The sequence below is a fragment of the Phasianus colchicus genome, chromosome 24 (genome assembly GCF_987193195.1).
Source record: "Phasianus colchicus chromosome 24, bPhaCol1.hap1.1, whole genome shotgun sequence".
Lineage (NCBI taxonomy): Eukaryota > Metazoa > Chordata > Aves > Galliformes > Phasianidae > Phasianus > Phasianus colchicus.
In genome coordinates this window covers 5643440-5665805 of record NC_143459.1, presented here as the reverse complement: position 1 = coordinate 5665805, position 22366 = coordinate 5643440, and the positions used below count along the sequence as shown (strand labels likewise).

At 45.4% G+C, this 22366-nt stretch overlaps 1 protein-coding gene across 5 annotated transcripts in view; it reads right to left on the bottom strand.

The window, feature by feature from the left end:
* CSMD2 (CUB and Sushi multiple domains 2) overlaps positions 1-22366 on the bottom strand; it is a 267542-nt gene that overhangs the window by 139400 nt on the left and 105776 nt on the right. For all 5 annotated transcript variants that reach the window (XM_090124247.1, XM_090124246.1, XM_090124248.1 and 2 more), the window contains 2 exons: positions 6922-7034; positions 1347-1424 (listed from right to left, as the gene is read on the bottom strand). In XM_090124247.1, the coding sequence (XP_089980373.1) occupies positions 1347-1424; positions 6922-7034 (191 nt within the window). The remainder of the gene's footprint in view (positions 1-1346; positions 1425-6921; positions 7035-22366) is intronic.

Below are 22366 nucleotides of genomic sequence, written 5' to 3'. Positions count from 1 at the left end.
ATTAAGTGCTGAAATATTTATCACACCTTAAAATGACAATTAAATTATACTTGGCGAGAACATTTCATAGGATCATAGAATGGCCTGGGTTGAAAAGGATCACAGTGATCATCTATTTCAACCCCTCTGCTACGTGCAGGGTCACCAACCACCAGACCAGGCTGCCCAGAGCCACGTCCAGCCTGGATTTCACAGAACCCAGAGCATCCTGCATTCAGAGCTTTTCTTAAAACTCGTTTTTACCTGAACGTGCCCCAGCATTTCGTACTCTGGAGATCTTGGATAATTTACACCCTGCTACTTCGTTGCCTTGTTGGACTTTTCTCCCGAATAACTGGAGCCTACAAGCACTCATGTGAACCTGAAAGCGAGCCGTTTTCATCGAGCGACGTTTTAAATTCAGTTCATCCATTTTTCTTAAACTGAATTTTGCATCCGAAATTCGGGCGAGCGGAATGTCCAAACAGCTCCTCTTTGATGAGTGTAATGGGCTATGCAGCAAACGAACAAGTACAACCTCTCCTCTAAAAACTATTTTAAGAAAGTCTATGTTCTGATCCTATTTAAATCCCCACGAAATATTCCGTGGAGGTAACTCAGATCCCTCATGCTTAATCTCAGAGCCCCCTCAGGAGTGCAGCCATCTGTTCAGTCACGTGCAGAAGGAAAAGATGAGCGTCGCTTCTGATCTGAAAAGGACCTCGTGTAAAGATGAATGGATCTAATGGGCTCTCTTACAGCCAGAGGAAAACACACCAGTGACAACGTGACACTGCGAGCATCTCCCTAACAGATACCAAACATCAGATGCTGAGCGTGAGAAACTCGTACAGAGATCACAGAAGTCAGTGCTGTAAGCTTTTGCACACTGAAGGGGCGTGATTTTTCTGCAGGGATGAATAATTAAATAAAATGCAAAGAGGAAAACAAAGACTGCTATTGCTTCTGTAGGTTTTCTATCAGGTTGGTTTGTTTGGTGGTTCCTCATCCCTATCCCTAGTTTTACAATAGCAACATTGATTCAGATTTCCAAATCGTTTCCATTTTGACACTTTCCACACTAAAAGAAGACAGAAGTAATGAACCCCAGTCTGTCCCTGAATAGGAAGCATACAGTATATATTAAATGCACGCACACCAATCCCCTGCACACCCACTTCAAGGGGTTAGTACATGCTTGTGAATAGAGCACTGGGAGGGAGTGATGCAGTAATGCAAAGGGAAGAAAGGGTAAAGCATTAAAACTTTTAAGAGTGACAAAGTTTTAGAGATTACTGGAAAGTCAAATGGAATGTTCAAGGAGACCATTTTACAAAGAGAGCATATGGAGGAGTCAGAACACTTACACACTGATGTCTTCTGGTTACTGTTCTTGCTTGGCATGAGCTTCACCCCTCTGGATTTCAGTTCCATTTGCTTTTTGACTACAGAGACAGAATTAAAACACAAAGAAAGAAAACATTTAGATAACCATTGGTGATTATATAAAACGAGAACGCAGCAACAGTTGCACACAATGGTTCCCAGACGTTTGAACAACTTTTCCTAACCCCTCAAACCCACCAGGTCCCCCCATTCGTTTACCCTTGTTAAATCTACTACTGTCCTTGAAGAACTGAGCCGAGTTGACCCAGCCTGAATACAAAACCTGGGCATACGATCCTCAGCACTCTGTAGCCATGCAGTGTTGCTTAACGTCCTACAAATGGGAAACAGACTGAAGGAAAAGCTCCAGGAAACGGCAGGGATCTCAAAATGCAGAGTTAAGCTCCACCTCATTCTGCTAACACAGTTACTACACAAACATACACTGAAGCCATTCTCTCCTTCTGTGGGAACACAGCACTCAAACGGACACCCCACAGACTGAAAACTGCCCGTGTGATCTGTGTAAGCATTAGATTCATAAAAAGGCAGTAAAATACTGAACAAATAAGCTGTGTTAGTGGGGAAGAGTAGTACAGAATTACAGATCCACTGCTAATAGCCATAGGCACAACAAGTGTAAAATGCCCAAGGAGGCTGTGGATGCCCCATTCGAGGCCAGGCTGGATGTGGCTCTGGGCAGCCTGGGCTGCTGGTTGGTGACCTGCACACAGCAGGGGGTTGGAACTGGGTGAGCACTGTGGTCCTTTCCAACCCAGGCCATTCTATGGCTCTATGATTCACAAATTCACCAGCAGTGGTCCTGGATCTCCTGCTCTAAATCTCATCTAGAAGAAGAGAGGACACGAGGGCAGCAGCAAGATTTTGATCAATCCACTGCCAAAAGAATCCCTTGCAGTACAAAGATGACCAGTGAAACTGAGCAACTATTCGTCCCTATTATCTGGACTTGGCCGACCTGAGGCTCTCTCTGCACAAGAGGGTTCTGCACAAACCCCAAGCACCAAATCCATCTGGCTACTGGCAGACACACAACAGCTTCCTGCAGCACAAACACAGAGGTTTCTGAGTAACACACAGCAGAATTTTTACTGGCACGTTTGAAGTTAATGTGGTTAAAGAATAATTTCACATCTGAAAGCACGATGTCCATACTGCTTTATGGGATCCCTTTTCTGATGAGCCAGTTCTTATCTACGGAGAAAAGCAGCCCGTCTTTCACTTCAAACTGTTCTTTTCTTGTTCTTTATCTCATCGTACTTTCATCTCCAAATTAGCACATTCCAAAGACAAAGTTGTCAAGAAAAATTACCAATAGAACTAACAAGGTTTTTTTAATCATGCTTTTTCAGCTTGAAGAAGAAAAAAAAGCTAATAACATCTGTTTGCAGGAGCTTCAGACAGGGAGATGTCAAGCATCATTCCTTGAAGCTCACCCAAGGTAGTGCTGCTCTCAGCTCACTGCTACAGCATGCAGCTTTTTGTTCATCGTTTCGTACAGCTTTTTTTGCCTTCTCCTTAAATAAAGCATAACTTCAAACTGAGGGCTGAGCTACCTTAAAAAAACGTTCATGCAGAAAAGCTGATGTTGCCTGGTATGGGCATCTTTAATCTGCTGGGGGTTTGTTGCCTTTTTTTTTTCTTTTTTTTTTTTTAAATTAAGAGGGACAAATAATTACAGTATGCCAATTCCAAAGGAAATATACGACATGCCTGCTTCCTTCTGACTGTAATCCATCTGCAAACGCTCTAAGAGAAAGGCAGCAGGTCTCAGAATGCTCAACAGCACTGCTTTCCTCCAGGTGATATCACGGTAATTCCAGGACATTTGCAGCCTGATCTCAAGGCTTTCAATACAACACTGTGCCAGGGATGTAAAAAAGAGAATGAGGCCACAAAAGCTGAAATTTCAGGGAGAGCCTGGAACCTATCCCTGCCTCTGCTACAGCGAACCCTCATAGCCAGCATCCCCTCCCAGTCAATACATACAGCCAAGCCCGAGCACCTGGGGTTAAACGTGAGCTATCACAGGACGTACAATGCTCATGACTTTGCAGTGTCAACTCACAGCTCTGTGAAGTGCTTCAGAGCATCATCACCAAACCCCAGCTTACAGCATGGAGGACGCACAGCCTGCACGCAGCTGGGCCTGCCGGATGATTTGGAAGCTTTAAAAGGATACACTCAGTAATAGAAGGTTTAACTGCATGCATTGCCTGCCTTCAAGAATATGGTCCACTCCAAATCTGTGACCAACAGAAAATGCAGCTCAAAACCTCCCAGCAGCAACAAAAACAGCAGAAATCAGAGAGACACTGCAAGGGACCAGTCCTAAAATACACAGAACTGCACTGCCCATCAGCACGTCCCATTTTATTATTACCCTAATTGCACTCCATCCCTTTCACCAATAATTGGTGCAGATCACTGCATTCTCTCCCTCCTTAATCCCCCATTTTGTTCCAAGGAGATGTAATGATGAAGTCAAGCTTTACAAACGACTTCCTTTCGATTAGAGCTACTCAGAATACATTACCACTGTTCTTAATAAAAAAAAAGGAACAATTCCCCTTAGCTATTCCCTCAAAAATCTAGTATATGAAAATGTATATTGTTTACAAATCTGACTGCAGACAAAGGACTGCATCGGGCTAATTGGATGAACAGAAGTTACTCTGCCTTCTGGAGGGGTTTGCAGCTCACACGTTTCTAATAGCTCTAATGGAAAGCTCAGCATCCTGTCAGATTTCAAAGATGACATTACAAAGCTTTTCCAGTGAGGGAGCATTCTGGGATGTCGTTTCTAACCTGCTTCATGTTGCTCTAAATGAGAATTTCAGGAGACATTTATTTATTTTTAATTTGAAAAATAACACATTTCAGCAAAAATCTGTTCCACAAACCTCTGCTCCCCTTGCTGGGGGATTTGCTGGAGGATTGCTATTAAATATTGGCTTGCCTGGATCGGTTTTCTACTTTATTTTCCCCCCTGCTGAGGTGCTCCAGGATCACCTGTGACATCAGTGCAGGTTCCTTATGGGGATTCTCACCCAAGCTGGAGGTGAGGAGGAAGCACCTTCCTGCAAAGTGAAGCATCCCCACGTGGCTGTGCAAGCTGCTGGCAAAACACCACCCTTACCTCAGCTGTGCCTTCCCTGTGCTGCTCTAACAAACACTTCTTTAGGAACCAGAGCCTGTAACAAACACCACAGTTTTCCTCTTTTTTTTTCCTTTTTTTTTCCCAGTATTGCCCAAAGGACTGAGCAGGCTGCACAGCACACACCAAATCCCTCTGCACCCTTTGCAGATCTGCCAGAAATTAAGCATGTATAGATGTACGTATGCTTAAAAGCCATTTAGGTGGTGCAATATGTGCAAAAGAGTTCATGAGAGCATTACTGAAGATGACAGGTCCGCTGGTATTTTGCATTTTGCTATGGGTTGCAACTCACCCACATTTATCTTTCTACCTGAGAGTGAGTGCAGGACAGAAAGGGAAGGGAATGGGGAGGGCAGATCAATAAAAGATACAATTATGTGTTGGTAACAATCAGCTAAAAAGCAATTTGGGACCTACTTAAGTAATAAAATATATGCTGGAGAGATGGACTACACCAGCCAGATCATTATTTAGTTCTGTTTAGCATCGTTTTAAATTCAGCAGCTTTTTCATTACCTCATTTACAGCATCCCATCACTGATGTCTGACAAAGACCCCTGGCTCTGCACCCTCACTGTCACCTGCCCCAAGCAATGCACACCCAGCTCAGCCTCTTATCAGCTGCAGATAACACAGCACCCATTGGGGAATGAAGACAGAGGGAGGGGGAGGCTAGGGAGGAAGGAGAAGAGATCAATGCATTGATTTATCTGTGGTTCTTTTCATTTGCTTTCACAGGATGTGGAACGCAGTATTTGCAAGAAAGCAAGACTCACCTTACATAAAAGAGGCAGGAAAGGGAAAAATATTTCCACTCTCCCCGCAAAGGAATAAATTTACTGCACTCAACATAAAGAAAACCTGTATATGGGCTGATTCTATCTAACCTTGCTTTTATGTTCATAAAGATTGCTGAACTGGGGCATGGATTAGCAGGAGCTGAAATGGAGCACACTAAGATGGAGTTCTGCTAAATCTAAGTATCAATGTTAAACAAGTTGGAAGGGAAATGATTTTCTTATAGATTATCAGCAAAGCCAGGTGCATCTCAAAGGAAACAGGATGCTAATAAAGGATGAACACATCTTTGGAACAGCAACAACAAATCAGATTAATCCTAACCCTCCCCTCCTTCCTCCTCTTGGACAACCCTGAGGTTTGCTTCTATCTCTACTGCTAAAAAACCACATTTTAGCTGCTCTACTTTATAAGGCAATACATGTCCTATTTTGTATCTACTTACTTATTTATCCCCATTAAAATATTTATGTTCAAACCAAGTTCTGTTTCTCTGAAAGGGTTATGCAGAGTTTTCTGAAGCTGTATTGGCATTTGGAGTGCACTGTCAGCACAGATTGCATTGCTGCCAAAATCCTGCCCTCCTGCCCTGAGCTGCTTTGTTGCTGCACTGTTTGTTCTTTGTTTTTAAGGTATGGAGACCTTTCCTAACAGGTGGAAAAACCCTCCAGACTCCAGCAAGAGACTGAAGAATGGCTATCAGGCTCCCTCTGCCACTGGATGGAGGTCCTGCTTCAATGGTGTTCCAAGGGCACGTTTTTAAGTTCATCTTTTAAACACTCAATACACAAAAGCACAGTTCATTATATCTAACAAAAGAGTTTCCAAGGAGCGCGCTAGATTAGAACCCCCCTGACATTAATCTAATCAGAGGGAATTATAACATTAATCTCTACTTTTCTATTTAAAGAAGAAAAAAAAAAGGACAATTCAGACAGGTGTTTTAATAGAAAACAGCAATCATGGCTGCAAAGAAAATGCCATATCAAGAGCCATCAGCTGCATCGTCGTTTGTGTTACACAGAACAAAAAAACCAAAAGGTTTTTAATTATAATGCGAAATAAAGACATTTATACTTTAGAGGAACACGAGGAGAGTTAAGGAACAACGGTGATTCATAATGCAAGGCTCTTGCTGATGCCATGACTACATTGCTAAGGCCAAACAAACAAGGAACAGGGTGAGATTGCAGATTTATAAAGGAAACTCATCTCCCTACAGCTCTTCATCCTCCCCCAAGTCCCATTTCTTCCTTCTGAGGAAAGCTGTTGTCTCTGGAGGTTGGACATGAGCTGGTCAGCCCTTCCAGCTCCTTCCCTGTTTCAGTTTCTCCCACTCTGACCCTGCCTTGGAGCTGGTCCTCCCTCTGGGACCCTTCAGGATGCGCTGAACTGCAGCATCCCACGGCATACAGCGCAAAGCAATTTCCCAGTAAACTCTCAGGCATTCCTATTTCCAACACGCTGCCAACAGCAGCCCTCCATACAACAACACCCGGCAACCCAGGTAGAAAAATCAAGGTTAAAAACACCAAAGAATCACGTGGAATTTGTCTGGATGTGCTGTGAGTGCTCACCTTGGTACTGGGCGCTGAACCCCTTCTGCCTGTGGTTGCCATCAGATGTGAAGTGAAGCCGCAGCCAATTCTTACTGCTGATAACTGGGGCGGGCAGATTCATCCCAGTGAACCTGCAAGAAACCAACCAAGAACAGCCAAGCGTTATTTTGACTGTGAGTTGTAGCAAAAACCAAACGTCCTCGCACAGCCAATCCTCCTTGGTGAATATGAGAGATGTGTCTGGTTAGCAATGCTCAAAGAAAACACAGATGTTTATTTTAGCTGAGCAAAAGGCAAGAACAACCTTCTTTCATTGGAAATCACCAGCAAGAAGTAATGACTGATGATCTACCCCAACCTGGAGGAAAGATCACAGCCATCAGAAGTGAGGTGCAATGCTGCACAGCCCATTAGCAACTCCATACCATCTTATACTTCCTTAACAACAGCAACAAAAAAGCAGCATTATGCTGTTTGCTTTATTAGACTCAGCCATATTTCTTGGCAGAGATGTCACATGCCAAGTCTCAGTCTGGAACAGTGTTTACCTAAGTCACAGCACCCTTGAATTGAGGTGCATAATGGGAGCATTAAGCACAGTGAGGGAATAACGCTACCATGACAAAAGCTATTATGGAATCCTATTATTGTTAACTAAAACCCATTTAATTTTTTAATCATAGACTGTCACTGACTTAAAAATTATTGGTACTTTGCTATCTATGCTTCTTCAGATGAAGGTAGAAGTATACCGTATATCTCTTTGATTCAAAAGGATACTTTAAATTTCATAACTTGCCATTTTCAACAGTAAAACCGACAGCCCAGAAAGCATTTCCAAAGTCCTTCACCCAACTAACACCTGCAGAGGTCACAACTCTTCCCTTTCCCAAGGCAAACAGCAGGGAATTGGGATGACGCTTGGCAGACCTGCAACGCACTCCTGCTCCACTTGCTAATGAAGCAGCAGAGATGATGATGCTGCATAGCTAATGCACCTCTGCCACCTACAGTACAGGCTTCAAACCTCCAGCACCCCGTGGGGCGAAGGCGACTTCTGCACAACTCAGAACCACGGCCGACTGCACGCTGCACGCTGCACGCTGCACACTGCACACTGCATGCTGCACACTGCACACTGCACGCTGCACACTGCACACTGCATGCTGCACGCTGCATGCTGCACACTGCACACTGCACGCTGCACACTGCACACTGCACACTGTACACTGCACGCTGCACGCTGCTTCTCAGCGCCCCTGAACGGCTCGCTGTTGATCATTTTATGTCAGTTCTGCAGGCCCTTCTGAAATACAAACTCCAACGCGGCTGAATCCCATTTCACCTCTCAAACCTTTTTGAATGACTAAGTTCAAACACACATCTGTGGGGCTGAGATCAGACACGGGGCACCTAGCAGCAATTCCAAGCAAGTTACTGTGGCTGTTTGTTATGACAACGTGTTTAAACTTAACGCCCTTTTCCCCAAAGACTATTTTATGATTTATTCTGAATTAAAAGTCAAACTTTTCGTATAGAATCTTTAGGTGTGCAGAGCCAAATTTTGCTTTCAGAACTGTGTAGAGCTGAATAATTCAATTCCCTGATCCAAGAACTGCAGAACAGTAAAATTAACCTGGCTGCACGCAGCAGCTTCACCCTCCTCTTCCCCATCTCTCTCTTTTTAACGTGTGTGCATCCACTTTGGAGAAGTGGATGCAGCTGACTCATCATTTACACTCACACACCAACCTGTAGGTACACCAATAGTTCACTATTAAATCCCAAGAACCCCACAGACCTGAAGTGAAAAGCTAGGCACCTGTCAGCCAAGTGAATTTACACTTGGAACACTGGTTAGAAAAATCAATGGACAGCACTCCTTGCTAGCTGTGCAACAGCATAAAAAAAATCACTGAAGGCAAAAGCAGAGGTACAGAACAACAGTCATAACCAGGGTGCTTTGAGAACTATAGAAGGTTTGGGGTGAGGGACAAAGCCTCCCCAAATCTCCGCACGGAAATCCATCAGCACCACGTGGCATTTGCTTAAGACCCTGACAGCTCTTTGAAAGGACTGAATCAGCCACAAAAGCACTGTCAGGTCTTCATTTCCAACACGCTGCTGCTCAGACTCCCAGCACACACACACTGTATTCTCCAGGGCTCCAGTCCAGCAAGACTCCCTTTTATCTTCCCACCCCTTTATTTCTGCAGCGAAGCAGTGCATTGTTAACATCAGTTACAGGATTCAGATCCCAGGACAGCCGTCTCAGCAGCTCCTCCTTCGTGTTCAGCTCCCAAAGGCAGCTCCTTCTGGCCCTACACGTGATGAAGAAGAGCACTGGACAGCTGCCCAGTGAAGGCTGGTGATGCACACTGTGCATACGGTGCAGAAACCCACAGTGCTGCAGGTGGGAACACGCTGCAAGTGTCAGCTCCAACCCCAGAGCAGCAGCTTCTGCTTTGCTCCATGCAGACAGCAGTGATCCACTGCCACGGCAGCAGCCAAACACATCCCCATCACCCACCATCCTTCAGCTGCTGCCTCTGAGCAGCGGATGGACACCTGGGTGCATTCCCCAGGCCCTGCACTCTGCTCAGCACCAGGCTTTCATGGATAAGAAACCAAACGGTTCCACTGTGCACGTAACAGAAAACATCCCGCTCACCTGCAGTCAACTACTACTTTATTTATTTATTTATTTATTTTCATTACGAGGCTCCCACAGGTTTAAAATAATCACTGGAAAGCATTAATGGTTAATTGATAATGGAATATTTAATTACAGGTAAACACGGTTGAACTGAAGCAGCTGCATGGTCTCTGAATGCAAATGCCCTGGCTGCTGTTGCTGAATTTCAGCCGGTGTGGGGAGGATGCTCAGCACAGAACCTGCAGAGCCCCATTGAGCCCCTGCACCCCCAGGCACTGCAAACACCAGGAGCAAACCCAGCACTGCCAGAGCAGCAGCACTGACAGCAGCTGCAAACAGGGCAGCACACAAAGGCACTGTGATGCTTGCAGAGGTGCTGCTTGCACGAGGTTGGAGCGCACAGCTTTCATACCTCCAATTTCTCAAGGTCTTATTTTTTGTTTTATAAACCCAGCGCTGCTTTCTTCCCCTCCCCTCCTTTCCTGCTGCCATCAAGCAGGAGTTATGAATCACTTGACTCAATATGCAGCTTCCTGAATGTGACAGCATGTTAACTGGAATCCTAAGGCCCTGGAATGACTAACCAGAAATGTAAGAATCAGGGGTGGGGTTTTTTTTGGTTGTTTGGTTTGGGTTTTTTTTTGGAAGTAAAATCAATAGCCATTACTCACTGATAGGAATGCAGTACCCATTCTACATGAAATCTCTCTGCAATCCACGAGGCTCTGAACACAACTGTTGTAATCTCAGCTCTCCTCTGAACCAGCAGGAACAGCTCTGCCCTGGGATCCCATTGGGTCCATTTGGGACCATTTGTGGTGGATGGAGGTCAGCGAGCAGTTGGCTCCTGCTTAGCTCTTTGTTCCAGCTGCAGGGCAGGGGATCGGCCCCCCTCCACCCAGCAGATATTTATGAGTGCATTACTTTTGCTCAAACATCTGCAGATACACAGACTTTCACTCTTCCCCATCCTCCGCTTTGTTGGGCAGTTCCTGATCCCCATCCCCAAAGCCCTCTCCCCACTCGCAGGTTTGGATGGGCTGTGAAAAATGCACCTTTCAAGCAACAGCTTTTGAGAGTTCTACCAATTCCTTCCCAAATAGCTTCCAATATTTTTAATCTAAGCACTAAGGCATTTTTTTCTTCAGTGAAATGGAAGCCTCCAAGTTAGACGCAGCTCCTGTAATGCTCCGTTATTCCGTAATACGGAAAGGTTAATGGTATCAAAACTCTTCTTTTGAGCAAAAGCTGTGAAGTGTGGTTTTCTCAACTGCACTATTTTCTCTATTTCTTCTTTCACTCTTGTATTTCACATTGGATTCAAGCATTAAATATTTATACCGCTCATTCAACCATTCCTCCCTTGGTGCAATTAGTATTATTGTACATGGCTGGCAATGATTAATCTGCATTCAGGCACCATTATCTATTTACAATCCCAATTCCTGCTCTAATTTTGTTCCACATGGAGAGAAAGCAAGAAAAAGAAAAATCAATAAAACGTCAGAAAGTGAGGCAGAAGCTCTAGAATGGAGGAAGGAAATCTTTGCAGGCAGAAGATCCAACCTTAACCACCCTGCAAGCTGACGAGCACTGAGTTTGACCACAGCGTTTCCCTTAAGAACCCAAAGATGACTGGGTAACTGATGGCGTGGATGTCACATAGATTTATTGTAGGAGTGCACGGAGCCAAAGGTCACAACTGGAGTTAAGAGTTCCCCTTGAAACCCCATTATGTCAAGTGCAGCGTTGGGAGGTAATGGACTTAATGTCAACTTGAAGGCACAAAACTCAAGGTGTTGCATTTCCAACAACCCCGTATCTTTAGAATAAAAACTTCCACAGCCTTTATTTTAAAGCTCCTTAGGGTCTGCCAGGGGACTGAGGATCCCTGATCTGCATGGGTGTCCCCATGTACAAGTGCCTGGAAGAAGCAGAAGTATGGCTGGTGAGCCAGTTTTCCTTTCAGTACAACCAGGGGACAGTGCTGTAGCTGTGTGCTGTTATTCCCTTCACCCATACTTCTAACTTTACATCCAAACCTCTGCTCAAATTATCATGAGAGCTGAATTAAGCACCATCAATTTAGAGCATCTTATTTAGCATGTCAGGTCTCTTAAACAAAGTACACTTAAGCACCTCTACACCTCATTTTTTGGTGACAAGAGACATCCCAGCACAATGGACTTTGATATGGAAAATGAATAATTAGATTAAGTTATTGTTCCTCACTAAATGCTGCCGGGGATGGAAGGAACACAGCTGCATCTCAATGACAGCACTCTGCTGATGAGGAGTTCGCCTCTGATTCTCAGTCCCTGGATGCAGCTCTGTGCTGAACTCCTCTCCCCATGACCAGGTCGTGCAATCTGACCTCAGATGCTCTGCCACTGCCTCCTCCCAGAGGAGCTGCACTCATCTTCCACACCAGGATTCAGCTCTGCTCCAAGAGCACTGCGTTGCTCCCATTGCCTTCCAGCAGCCGTGCTACCTGCCCACACTGCTCCTGGGACTGCAACCCAATGAATTCATCATATTCCTCTCCTTTCCTCTTTTCTCCCTCTTTTTTCTTTTTTCTTCTTCTTTTTTTTTTTTTTTTTTTTTTTTGCATTCCATCAAAAGATGAAAGCATTTCCGCGCGGCAGCAAAACTTCAGTCATCGACATTGACTTTAATTACTGCCTGCCCCCAGATAAATTTGCTGGCTAAAAACAAATCGATACTTTTTTTTTGCAGGACCCTTTACACCAAAGTCCTTAATTCCTCATTTTTTAAGTGACATTTCCCCAGCTCATCCTTAAAAGAGCAGAAACCAAAGCCCTGGCTGATCCAAGGTGACGTGGCTCCACTGCAGACAACAGAGCCAAGCAAATTCACACCATGCTCAGGACCCGACAGCCTCATTTCTCTGCTGTTTTCCTTAACCTACGAAATGTTTCAGAATTATTCCAGTCTCGTTAGTCTGAATTCTCTTGGATCTTGATTCTGGATTAATGATGGGCACTTCATGAAAGAATTCAGCCTGTACGCATTGCTGAGACTGTCACGATGGAGCAATCCAACAGACACAGTGGTCTCTAGGGAATTCTTATTAAGCTGAGCAGTGCTTACCCACACACCCACCTACTGCTCCTAATTGGGTTCTTACATTTACATAGGCAGAATTGCACACATACACACACACATGCATAGGTAAGTAGGCGTCAGATACACACAAGCACGTGGCTTCTCTTGCAGGTAGACAGTTTTCAAGGCATTAATCAAATGGAGATGTGCATTTTTGGAATAAAGTTCACTTTGAGTTGAAGGCACAATCTGACATGCCACTTCCAGCAGCAAGGAGCAAAATGCATAAAGGTAACTGCAAGGTGCTCCATCTGGCCACCAGCAGGAAGTCTCAGTGCTCAGCGTACTGCAGCTAAAGCCACCTTACAGCCAACAGGGAGAACGTGGGGACTTCATGCAGACGGGCAGAGAACGGCCCATTCCCCCAAAGCAAAGGGCCCTTAATGCAGCCGTATTTGAGAGAATGGAAGCTGAATGCAGAACCAGAGCGTGGCTTCTTGGCTCAGAGCAGGACTGCAAGGACACGGCACTGAGCAGGAGCTGCTGCTGGAGCTGCACTGCTCCACTTCCCACCATCCTGCACTGAAACAACGCTCGGCTGCCGTCACACCAACAGATAGGTAACAAACGTAATTATATTTATTCTATCCAGGAGACAACAAACACTAATTCAACACAACAGAAGAACAGCTAATGCAATCGAAGCTTACTAATGCCGCACTGCAAATCCCCCAAAGAAATCTGCTACAGCTTTATTACAATTTCCTATAAACCCTTTCTGCCTTATTATCAGTGTTACAGAGATTGTTTTTCTCCGTGCAGGCAGAGTTAGATGTGTTGATAGCAAGAGACACTATGTTTATTACTTGATAAATAGCAGCCATTTCCATCACTGCGTGCACAGATACGCTCACGTCTCTGTCAGGCTAACAACGCTCTTAAGTCCCATTAAATCTGGACTCTGCATTGACAGATGAGGCTGGAAAGCCACGGGCTGTGTTGGCACAACAGTCAGCCCACAGAATTCTGGTGGCTGAGCCCAAGAAACCAAATGAAGCTGACGTCTCAGCCCACCCATGTCCAGCCAAGGTTGCTCCATTTGGGAGCTGCTGCTCTACCAGGTCGAGGCACCTGCATTTCTGAATTCCCAAAGCTCACCGAGCTGATGCTGCCTTCCAATGCCACGTAAAAAATGGAAGATGCCAACCTTCAGTTACAAGCAGAGTCAGGGTCGGAGCCCCTCCATGCCTGGCCCAGACAGGAGCTGCCATCTGGTTCAGGTTCTGTAGTTTCTACAGAGGCTCCTCTACAACACAACAGTCACAGAAACTTGCAGAAAACACAATTTGCAATCTGGAGCTCAGAGAGCTGACAGCTCAGCCAAGACATGTGAGAATTACAGCAGTCATGGCTGTAGGAATTACAACAAAATGCAAAGCAGCCTCAGGATGAAGAAAGTCATCACAAATTGCAAGTTCTCCGAGGCAGAGAGTATTTAGCACTGCAGGATCTGAATGTGACTGGAGTTTTCCATATAGCACTGCAACTCAATGCTGATAATAAATAATGACACAAACACACCACATGCAGAAAATCCATCCTCAGAGGCACGGAGCTGCCACGGCCCTGTAAAGCAGTGGGGAGCTGATGGGCTGTGCAGTGCAGGGGGATGCAGGGCTGGTCCAGCAGCTCCAGCCATCACCAAGTGATGAGTGGCACCTCGCTCCAGGCTGAGGGCAGCCCCACGTCCTCCTGCCCTCCTGCTAAGCCAGAGGCAGCTGAAGGTTGCATTTATTCCTGTGCTATTTTGACCATTTTCAAGTGCACTTGACCTCAGAACAATGGCAGTGCCCTCCCAGCCAAGAGACAGCCAATAGATTGAACACTCTGTAGTGTGTTCAGCTCCTACAGCCATGAAAATGTGCTGCTGTCCTAAAAAGCATCTCCCAAACGGAGCAGGGACCACCACAGCTGCACCCCTGGGTACGTACATAGAGGGGACACTCCTGAATCTTTCAGCAGACAGAACAGTTCTGAGCTATCACGGTCAAGACTGTTTACTAGGAAACTTCCAACTGCAGCACAGTGACAGTGAGGCTAGAATTTCTGTTAAAAAGGGCTTAGTGGAACCATCTGCTTATTTACTCTAGATATTAATTTAGCATGAAGCCCAAAACTGAAGAAAAGCTGCACAGTGGCTTCAAGCCAAAACCACAGAAGCCACTTTGTCCCTAAATTCCAGCCTCAGCACTGCTCTACATTCCTTAAACCTTCGTGTATCTCTACGCAGAGAGCATCAAGAAGCTGCTGAGCCGTGGCAGTGCTCTCAGCAGTTCCCAGCACTGAGCATCACCAGCCAGCTCCACATGCCAGCAGCTGGAGATCTAATGCCAAACCAGGGAATCCTGCTGGAAGTCCAGCCCCAAGATCCCTTTTTCAACAACATCCAGACCTGAGACACAATTCCACTGAATAAAGAATCCTCCCATCAGCTTCAGCCAATGACAGTGGCTATTTGTGTTGCACACACCAAGACCAGATGGAAGATCCTCAGCCTCATCCAAAGCACTGCACAATACACTTTTCCCCTGAATGTCTCCACCGCCTTATAAATCACAACATGGAATGGGATGGAATGGCTTCTTGTAGAAGCCTCCCTAAAGATTCATAAAGTTAAAATACACGTCCTTTATACTAAGACTTTTTTAAAAGAGATCAAATATTATTAAAGCCTTGAGTGAGAGCTGTAAAGATCAAGGAAACCCAGCGCAAAGTCAAACATTGGGTCAAAGAGGAGCAGAATGGAGGAGAAACAGATACAGATAGGGATTGCTTCCAGCAGCCAACATGTTTACCTTATTAATTCCTGATACTCCTATCCTGTGATCAAGGCATTTGGGATAGGGCAGAAGTTAAATAAAAGCTAGGCACCGTTCCCAGAAAACCAACCTGGGAGCACTCATCTTCCACTGCTGGCGTGTCAGGAGATCTCAGGGTTTTAAGCAGAACAGGTCATTCAAGAATGGTCTTTGGTGACAAGGCGACACAACCCAGCACGGCTCGGGTCCCCAAGGCCCCAACTGCTGCTCTTTCTTCATGTGCAATCTACCCAGACAAGTCACGATGTGTCTGGGATAAGAGCTTCACCTGGCACAGCCCCATACACACACACCGACCTCTTTGTCCTCAGCTACCTCCCGTATCTTAGATAACACACACAACATTCCTGCCCCAGATTCGTTCCAGGTGCAGGACTGATCAGGGCTGGGAGAACAGCCGCAGTGCTCAGGCACAGCTAATAAATAAACAGCAACCAAAGAAATTATCTGCGGGATCACCGGGAGGAGCTTTTATGAGGGAGCGAAGATTTGGTAATGATGATGTTGAAGAAGAGGTTGTTTGTACAGAATGGTCCCCGTGGTAATTTCTGCAGTGACTACAAAAGTATAATATATAGGATTATTGCAAGGAAATCTCTCATAATGAAGCAGATTCTTAACTTGGTTTGACACTGTCATTTTACACTCCGCTATTTAACATGAGACCTGCACAGCAATAAATACTTATTTTGCCAGGATATCAAAGCCCTGTGAGAGGAGCAGTATAGCAGTTACAGCGATGAATTGTTAAGCCAGATTCTCATTTTTGCACTGAATACTTCATTGCCCTTGTTGCCTCTTTAGAAAGAAGAAGAGTTACCTGCTTAAATCACACCGGAAGGTTTGATATTGCATTCACTGATAAGCTGATGCTTGAGCCTTATTGTAATCTGGCAGCAGAGACAAGGAAGCATCTTCAGCAGCACCCAGCCAGCAAAGCTATGGAAAAAATAAGGCTCACCCCAACGCTTTCCATCCCAAGTCATCGTTAATGGCTTCAGCTCTTCCTGGCACAGGGCAGATTCTGAAGAGGTGCTTGTGAGATCATGTGTATTTACTTAGCAAGCAACTGAATAATTGGAGCAGAAGAGCATAATACAAGCCTCTTCCTATCCTTTTTGGTGAATTATTAAAAAAAATCCATTTTCAAGGGGCTAGTGTAACAAAACAGTTTGTTGTCGAGAGAACTCCGTGCTTTTGATCCCAATAAATAAATCACTGTCTGTGAGGACCAGGCGGTTCATTCCCCCACAGGGAAAGGACTCCCGTGTCTGTCTCACAGTGCTGCACATCCCACAGCTGAGCTATGGAGCTCCTCATTCTGTCTACAAAAGCCTAACATCGTTTAACTTCTACCTGCCACTGTTCTTGCATCTCTTCAGCCAGCAACACACTCAATGAACCAGGTTAATCAGGTTGTTGGTGCTGCTCACTGCCTCCTCCTTCAGGAGCCCACGTCTCAGTGGCTGATGCACTGCAGCCTTAGAAAGAAAGCTGAAAAGCTGCTTTGCCCTTAGAGATCCTCTGTTAAGGATCCCACTGCTCATCACTTCTCTGTTCTCTGGGGCTTCTGTGCTCAGCCTTTGCATGCAATGTGCACCCGAAGGAAGAACAAACTTCTCATCCTTACTATGTTCTCTCCAAAGACGTCGTGTCATCTTCAACAGGAGGATGGAGGGTCTAGAAATTGCTGCTGCAACATTAATCACACCGCAGTAATCAAAGGCATGAGCAGGTTTTGAAGACAAAAGGTCTTGATGGACTTTGGGAAACACCTGCGACTAAGCTGGTGTTTTATCATGCAAACCATAGCACCGAAAAACAATCTCAGCCCTTTTAATTTGATGCCTGCAAAAGCCATCTGAAATGTTAAATTGGCCGCATTTAAGAAAACATTGCAAAATTATCATTAAAATCTCCATAATGTGAACAATTCCTGTTATAATCCAGACAGTCCCTCAGGACAGACCCCGTGGCTGTGGGACCTGCTATGTCCCAAACAACGAGCAAAGGAAAACAGAAATGAGCCAAGGTCACAAAAACGGATTGCAGCAAGCTGTGGAGGAGCAAACCAATGCATTTCAGAAGCCATATAATGTATAGAATATATGGTACAGCTGTGCTGTCTTGTGAAAAGCATTGTGCTATGACAAAATACTTTGCTCAGTTAAATGTTCAGAGGCCTCAGGGCTTGGGGTTGGTGAAAGATGTGTGCACACAAAGGAAGAGGTTCGTTCAACACCTTAACACATCACACCTCACCAAGGAAACTCCATCCAGGTGCTGCTGACCCATTTTGTAACTGCTGTACTGCTGTTAAATCTCCAACCATCCAATTGGGAATGGGGTTTTATGGCCACTTTTGCTTTGCACCCAGAGAGGGCTCTGCTAGCAGGAGAAGGCACAGGTGGCAGTGAATAGGTGCACGGGAGCAAAGATCTGATGGTGGGACAACACTTTCTGTTGACAAACATCACCAAAACACAAACCCCAAACCACAGCGGGCACGAGAGGGAGGCGAGCTCATTATCAAAGAGAAACAGCAGCACGTGAAATCCAAACACAACTGCTATCGAGAAACATTCCCGAGATCAGTCCTCCTTGAACCTCTGTTATCTCACCCAACAGCATCTTACCTGGGGATTCACAGCACTTCAGCTCAGCAGCATTTACATACAGCATCTGGAGTAATTCCTTGTCAGTTCTGCCTTGTCCACTTGCTCCTTTACAAGATGGCTCTGCAGTCGGCCCTTTATTTTCCCCCACGTGTAACACGTGAGAGCTGCACTTCGTGCTGTGCTCCAGGGCACACACAGAATGGGGTGACACGGCTGGAGAAGAGCTGTGCCCAGGGCCCACCCAACCATCAGCCCCACACTGCAGAGCATCGCCTCACAGCAGCTCTGTTGGGGACAGAAGGACTGGGATGGTCACAAACACAAAGCCTTGAGAACCTGGAAAGGTGATGTCCTGGGCAACACGGAGTGCAGCAGAGTCATACGGTAGCTCCCCAGGAGTTACCATGGCATTTAATCTGGGTACTGAGCAAAACCATGTGTTACAGGGAGCTGAGCTCCAGCGGTGATGCATAACTCTGGTCGGGCACCCATCCCATCAGAGCAGAGATGCAGAGGTCAGAAGCAGAGCCCTGCACCCCAGGCACATGCCAGGCACGTGTCCCTAACCAAGCTTTCAGCCCAGAGCCCATTCATTCTCTAGGCAGCCTCATGCAGTTACTCTTTAATAGTATTTCTTTCTTCCATGTCATAAAAAACTTAATATTGCAATTACTTCATTTAATACCACGTAATGGCTGAACGAGCTTGTCAGCTACCTGCAAGAGAGAAAAGGCAAAGTATGGTATAATTGCATTAAAGTGGAAAACATGAGTAACTACTCACATTAAAAAGGACCAGAAATAAAAAGGCAACACAGTGTGAATTATAGAGAAAATAAATACTTTATGACATGCAGCTGAATTTCTGGCATGGTTCGTCAGCATCTGGAAAACCATTCAGAGCATGAGGGACCGCTGTGCTGCCAGTGACCTCACCTTGCAGAGTCAGGATAACAACAGGGAAAGAAGAGAGAGGGGGGGAAAAGTCAGAAGCACACACCTACAGATATGGAAAGGGGGTAAACTGGGCTCATATACAGCCTCAGCTGAAGGACGTGGTGGTGATGCACTGGAACAGGTTGCCCAAGGAGGCTGTGGATGCCCCATCCCTGCAGGCATTCGAGGCCAGGCTGGATGTGGCTCTGGGCAGCCTGGGCTGCTGGTTGGTGACCTGCACACAGCAGGGGGTTGGAACTGGATGATCACTGTGCTCCTTTGCAACCCAGGCCATTCTGTGATTCTGTGATTTTGCTAACAGGACCCGTGTGGACACCTCAGCCAAAGGGAGAGCTATTCTGATTAAAATCAAGTCCTTGACCTTCTCTTTATGCAACTCAGACTACCTGTATACCTCTTGCAAATGCAAAACGTTCACCAAAACATCAGATTATGAAAGGGAACGCATTACTTCTATTAACCCGGTGGCTTTTAAGATATTTACCACGTTGAATCCTTTTCCTGCATCCACAAATCAGACGAAGAAAGGCTGCAGGAGAGGAGGCTTTTAAAAGTATCTTTAGATTCACACTGTATAATTACAAGAACTGACAAAGACAGCAGCGCCGAACCTTTTACTTTCTGCTGCTCTGCTATAAATGTAAGCGCTCAGACGTTACACAACTTCGCCTCTCTCCGCATCACACTCCACACAGATCCTCCATGTCTGATCAGTTCCAGCAAACTCGCAAACGTCAACATTCATTTACCTTATAATTAACGTCATTACGAGCGGTGACATTTTTCTCATCTTCCTGCTTTTTTTTTTTTTTTTGTGCCTTTATAGTTTCTGTCAAGGGGCTGTTCCCACTTTTTTAAAGAAATAGTAAAAAAAAAATAAATAAAAAAAATCTGTCAAACTGACAGCTAAGAGATGGTGAAAAGATGGGTGCTGATAAGGGAGGAGCTCCCAGCAATGAGCTCCGATGTGCTGTGGCCACAGGTGGGAAGCCAAGGGTTCAACACTCATTAACCAACAGCACAGAGGTCAGGTCTTGCATGAGTGAGACGCTTTGGTGGCCAAAGCCACTGAGGGTTTTATCATTGCTGCCTTGATTTTTTAATGAAATGTCAAATACTAGAGGAGCATCATTATGTATTACGTATAAGCTTTATAAATTCTGCTTCTCACTGGGATTCTGAATCTCACTTCTCACAGGTCCATGACACAGGTTTTCTTCTGGCAGGACTGATGGCAACGTCTCTTCTTCTCTTCTTCATAATTAGGTGTCTGCAGCCTCGGATGCATTTCTAACTACTGCACTGCCTAGATAACACCACCAAGCAGGTATTTTGAATAGCCAGAGGACTTGCTTGGATTCAGTCAGAGAAGTGGATGAAAAACTACTGACAATTCCAGGATGCCTTTATGTGTATATAAAACAAACATCTCTACCCCAACCATTCACAGCCCGCTGGCTGATCTGAAATCCATCACTCCACAAAGGGACAACACGTTGAATATTCAGCATTGACATGAAGGGTTCGTTTCCTACATTTCCCATAAATTCATTGGGAAATGTCAGCACAAGCAGATAAGGACAGCAGTGTTCTGCCTTGGAGGTGCTGGTGATCACGGGGTGAAGCAGTGCAACCAAAGGGAGAGGCAGCTTGGAGCACAAAGTGGTTTTACAAGGAACTCATTTTGGATGCCAGCTGGATTCATGTGCTGAATGCAAATACTAAAACTGAGCGAAGTAAAGCTGAAATATTCCTTTTTGATGAGCAGATTGGACTAACAGAACACCTACATGTCAATACAAGCATGACAATTGGACTATGAAGGTAAGGAATACAGTATTATTTGAAGGCTTAGAGCATATTCTTGCAAAGTAGGTGGAGATTTTAAGCTAACAGAAACAGTATTCATAACTTTAGTGATACCCAAAGGAATTCTGCCTATAAGATCAGCGCTGCCTTGCATCTCAACTGCTGACCAGCCAAGCACTGCTAAGGCACAGCCAAAGCACCAGGGGGTGATCCATAAGAACAAAGTGCAAAGACAACTCTGACATTTTACCCAGGATGAAATTATCTTTTGTTTTCAGAGTGCTCCAATTAAGCCTTTCAAGGTGCTTCCCCCCAGGCTCCGTGCCCCATTTGTGCCCCCCTCCCTTCAGGCTGCTGATCCCCAGCACAGAGGATGGCAAAGACAGAGCACAGCCATGAGGAACAGCCATGAGGAAGCTGCCACATCCCAGAGGCCAGAAGGAAACTCATCCTGCAGGAAGAAGTCAGGTTGCTATGAGAGATAGGGCAGAGCTTTTCAGCAAACACTGTCCAATGAAAATAAAGACTGGAAGTGTATTACAGCACGGAATATCTCATCCATTCTGTGCTTGAATCTCCCTTAGCAAAACGCACAGCAAACGCAATGTACCTCGCCACGTTATCAGGAAGAGGCATTTTTAAGTTATAGCTCCCTATAAACTCGTATCAGATAACTCTTTTTCTGCTTTATTGTGATGCTCCTGACTCGTGTACGGCAGTGGTGGAAGGGGAGCAGCATCCTTGCAGCCATTCCTCCTGCAGCCTCTCCAGGAGAGGAGCACAAAATGTTCTCCTTAGCACAGGGGCAGCGTGGGGCAGGAGAAACATGGCATCACCTCCACACCGAGCCCTGTGCTCTGCAATGGGAGGGACCCCCACTCCAACTCCAGCACTCTGAACCCAGGATTGATGTGACCAGAGCTGGCCTATTGTGATGAATTATGGAGGTAATTCAGGGACATGAGCAAACATTCTACTGAGTTCAGATTAATGGCCTCAATTCAAAGCGAATTTTATAAATGATCCGAACCAAGTGGGACCCATGCTGTCTCGTGTGCATTTTAACACAATGCACTCCTTCAGTCAATTTTACTGAATATCGTCAACTGCACATTTAAATGAAATTCCTGGGGAAGATCTGGAAAGAACACAGATAAATGAGGCTAAATAAACCAAATCAGGGAAGGAGCAGAAGAGTTTTATTTGTAGCTCCTGAACTCTGGGAATTGGGGAATCTGGAAAGTCTCTCAGGCTGAATTATTGAGATAATAAAGCACCTGCTGAAGAGACCTCTAAATGCTGTAATGGAATTATTTCATTGCCCCAGCATAATCACAAATGCGGGTTCTCTTTTGAGACCAAAAGAAACAACGGAAGGGAAAGCAGATAGATAAATGGAATGCAAATCACTCTGCTCACAGTAAGCAACAAAGCTCCGACATGAAAGGAGCGAGCCCTATGGCACTGCAAACAGGTCCC